The sequence below is a fragment of the Lactuca sativa genome, chromosome 5 (assembly GCF_002870075.4).
Source record: "Lactuca sativa cultivar Salinas chromosome 5, Lsat_Salinas_v11, whole genome shotgun sequence".
NCBI classification, from domain to species: domain Eukaryota; kingdom Viridiplantae; phylum Streptophyta; class Magnoliopsida; order Asterales; family Asteraceae; genus Lactuca; species Lactuca sativa.
In genome coordinates, this window is record NC_056627.2 from 348,059,294 (window position 1) to 348,062,702 (window position 3,409).

At 35.9% G+C, this 3,409-nt stretch overlaps 1 protein-coding gene across 1 annotated transcript; it reads right to left on the bottom strand.

Moving 5' to 3' along the window:
- Positions 1–234: 234 nt before the first annotated feature.
- LOC111898359 (laccase-12) lies at positions 235–3,142 on the bottom strand. Its single transcript, XM_023894284.2, has 6 exons — positions 3,022–3,142; positions 2,698–2,849; positions 2,366–2,610; positions 2,019–2,147; positions 684–1,610; positions 235–587 (listed from the first exon to the last, which is right to left on the bottom strand). Exons 1-6 carry the CDS (start codon positions 3,118–3,120, stop codon positions 457–459), a joined length of 1,683 nt encoding a protein of 560 aa, XP_023750052.1. The 5' UTR covers positions 3,121–3,142; the 3' UTR covers positions 235–456.
- Positions 3,143–3,409: the final 267 nt, after the last annotated feature.

A 3,409-nucleotide genomic window follows, 5' to 3' on the forward strand; every position in this document is an offset into this window, starting at 1 on the left:
ATAATTTATTTCAGTTATAAATATGCATTGCAGACATTAAATTCGTTGATTTAAATGATGATGTGGATATATCTTATAATTGTTTATTTATTAAAGTACTGATTATATAAAATCTAATTCATCTAAATTAATATTTAAATTATATATAATTTTATAATAAGTCCGATTGTGACATACATATATGGATTACTATTTGTGAACATAAATTTTTTTATTTTAAAAATAGTTCGATAAAACCAGATATTCGATCGACATATATCTCTAATCTCTCATACAGGGAGACATATATGATATATCTTTCGAGACTACACACTAATTAACAAAAATTCATCAACATAAATCTTGAAAACCAAGTAAACATCCGTACAATAGAAACCGTAAACTCCTTAAACTCAAAACAAGAAGAAAGATTCTGACATTCATGCAATGATCAGATAGAATTTGGTGGCGAGGATCTCAGCAACGAGGAAGATCCACCGGAGGTGGCAGTAGTGTTTGCGATGGTTCAACTCCATTTTCAACAATGAACGCCATTCCAAAACCCCAAGCCAGATGAGTATCAATATGACAATGCATCAACCATACTCCTGTTTATTACAATTTTAGATTACTCGTAAGATTTTGAGTTATAAAACGATTGAATTAGAGAGTTAATTCAAGATGAGAATCTTGATGCAACTTACCAGGATTATCGGCAACGAAACGTATGGCAGCCCATCCACCAACAGGGACATCAATGGTGTTCTTTTGTGGTGGATCAATCAAATTAAATCTAGAAGTATCTCGAGAAGGATTAAAGTTACCAAACCCTTGTCCCACAACATAAAAATGGTACCCATGTAGATGAATAGGATGATCTTCGGTTGAGAAGATGGATGTATCTTGCAACACTATTTGGACATTAGCACCATATTTCAATTTATAAAGTTTTGTCCCTCGAACAGGCTGCCACAGCCCTCGCGGAACATTTCCGGTGAAATCAAATTTCACCGGAGGTGTCGCCGGAAAATCTGGCGTATACACATTCGGAATCTTGTTAGTGTAAGCTTGAATTAATGAAGTTTGTGTAGGAAGTACAAACGACACGTTATTCATGCTAGCAGCAAACCGTGTGTTATTTGGTCCTTGACACCTTGGTCCCGGAGAACAGTTAAAAAACCCAAATCCAACCGCGAATAACAAGTTTTCATCTATTTTTAATGGGACATCGGTCTTCCCCGGGCTCTTTATTTGGTTTGAAAAAGCGGTGACGGTGTTGGTGTCGTTGTAAGCGGGGAGTCGTGGTAGGATTGGTGGTGATGTGGCGGATTTGTACTGTAAAATGGCGGTGGTGGTGGTGTTGTCGAATGGGGCATTTCTTGCGGTGGCATAGGCTCGGGCTGCCATGTAGTAGCGGCCGGGTTTTTGGTTGGCGGTCAGGAGGACGTCGGTGGTTTGACCCGGTCCGACCATGATGACGGTGGTGGTGAATGGTTTGGTGTAGACTGCATCGGTGGCAACCACGGTTAGCTTGTGGTTTGCGACTGTGAAGAAGAGTTGTTGATTGAGTGCAGCGTTGATGACTCTCAGAAGAATCGTGTCACCCGAGTTCACAGAATATTTTATGGTACCTACATTGGTATAGATCATTTCTATGTATTAGAAAGTTAATAGAAAAAAGGGCAACTTACTTTCATGTATTTGTTTATTATAATATTATCCTATTAATATCTCTTGCAATTTCAGAATTATATTTTTTGTATCTCTTACTATATTGGTGTTTCTTTGATGAAGACATTGCATAATCACGTGGAATGTTTTTTTTTCGTTTACTAGTTACTACATAACCACCTACTAAAAATAGTCGAGGGAAATGAGAGTTCCTCCTGACCTTGTTTTTTGTAAATATGGCACGATTTGTTATTGTTCCCTTTAAAAAAATATCAATTTTAAAAATATTTTTTAACCATTATTTATGCATCATTTTATTTGGACACTTGGAAAAAATAACATGCTCTCACTACTAGAAACAAACAAACCTTGTTGAGAACATTTGATAAGGTCACCGGGTTGACCATTGATAGTGAGTGCGTCTGAAATGTTAGGAGCCGCACCACTAAACAATGCTTGTTGTAGAACACTGATGATATCTTGGTTCCACCATTCACCTGTGACAAACCATCATTGAAATATTATTGAAACTATTAAGATTCTATATTATTTGGACGACTAGAACAAGTGATTGTTAGATATATGGAGTTCTTGATTTTCTCCCAAAAGAGTCTTTAAGAAAAAATAAGAGACTCCAAAAAATTTAGAATCGAACATGACTTGTCTAGTCGATAGGGGACACATAAGATACAACATTCCATATATGTATTTGTACCTAAAACAATAGGGAGTTCTAGTTTCGGTTTAGGGAAAGGATATGTAGCACCCAACTTAGGGCGAATAACGAGCGCACCATAAACCGTGGCTCTTAGCCATCGGCTATGAGCGTGCCACCACAACGTGCCCTCTTGGTCCTGGATGGAGAACCTGTAAGTGTATGAGCCACCCGGCATGATTGGACATTGAGTCACCATCTCTGGTCCATCAGCCCATGGGTTCTGCATGTGTCTTAGCCCATGCCTAATATACAAAGCACCCAAAATAGCAAAAAACAAACACTTGTCATTTTTTGTTCAAAAAATAAATAAATTTAAACCTCTAAAGTACCAATGAATTGTGACATTATAACGAGCTTTGTTTGTGACTTTAACAATAACATTATCTCCATTATTTAGTTCCAAAGTTGGCCCTGGAAACTGTCCGTTAACCGTTATTATCGTATGGGATTTGCATAGCCGTGTGACCGATTGCTCTTGAACCTATTAATAAAAAACTAACCGTTAGCCAAAAAATACATATCGAGTTGGCAAAACAATAAATTTATGAAAAAAACATTTATTTTCTCAAAAACTGTGTTGTTTTCATGGAGATGAAAAGCTACTTAGTGTCATAAAAGGAGACTTAAAATAGAAACAAGATTTGGAAACGTACATTAAACTCATGGTATATATTTGCATTGGTTATGGAAACAAATGTAAGGATAATAGCAACGAAAATGAAGTTGAAAAATGGGTTGCTATTAACTTCCATTGTGTTTGTGTTTACAAGTGTGTTTGTTGTTGCAAAAAAATGGTGGTGTATTTATAGTGAATTATACAATAGTGAGATTAGGTTATGACTTATGAGTAGATAGTAAAATAAAAGTTTTGTGCAATTTAGTCCAACTATAAAAGGGTTTTGGTGCAACTACTAACTACAAATCAATTGTTTTATCATCTTCACATTTCAAAGTTAATTTTTTTCTAGAATATTTGATTCATTGGAACCATTTTTACAAGCTAAATAAATCACACGAAGATCGATTTTTGCTGTATCATCT

Coding starts and splice junctions, on each gene's coding strand:
- LOC111898359 (XM_023894284.2), bottom strand. CDS start 3,120: ATGGAAGTTAATAGCAACCCATTTTTCAACTTCATTTTCGTTGCTATT. Junction 2,611..2,697: donor TATAATGTCACAATTCATTG/GTACTTTAGAGG, acceptor TTTGTATATTAG/GCATGGGCTAAGACACATGC. Junction 2,148..2,365: donor AGAACTCCCTATTGTTTTAG/GTACAAATACAT, acceptor GGTTTGTCACAG/GTGAATGGTGGAACCAAGAT.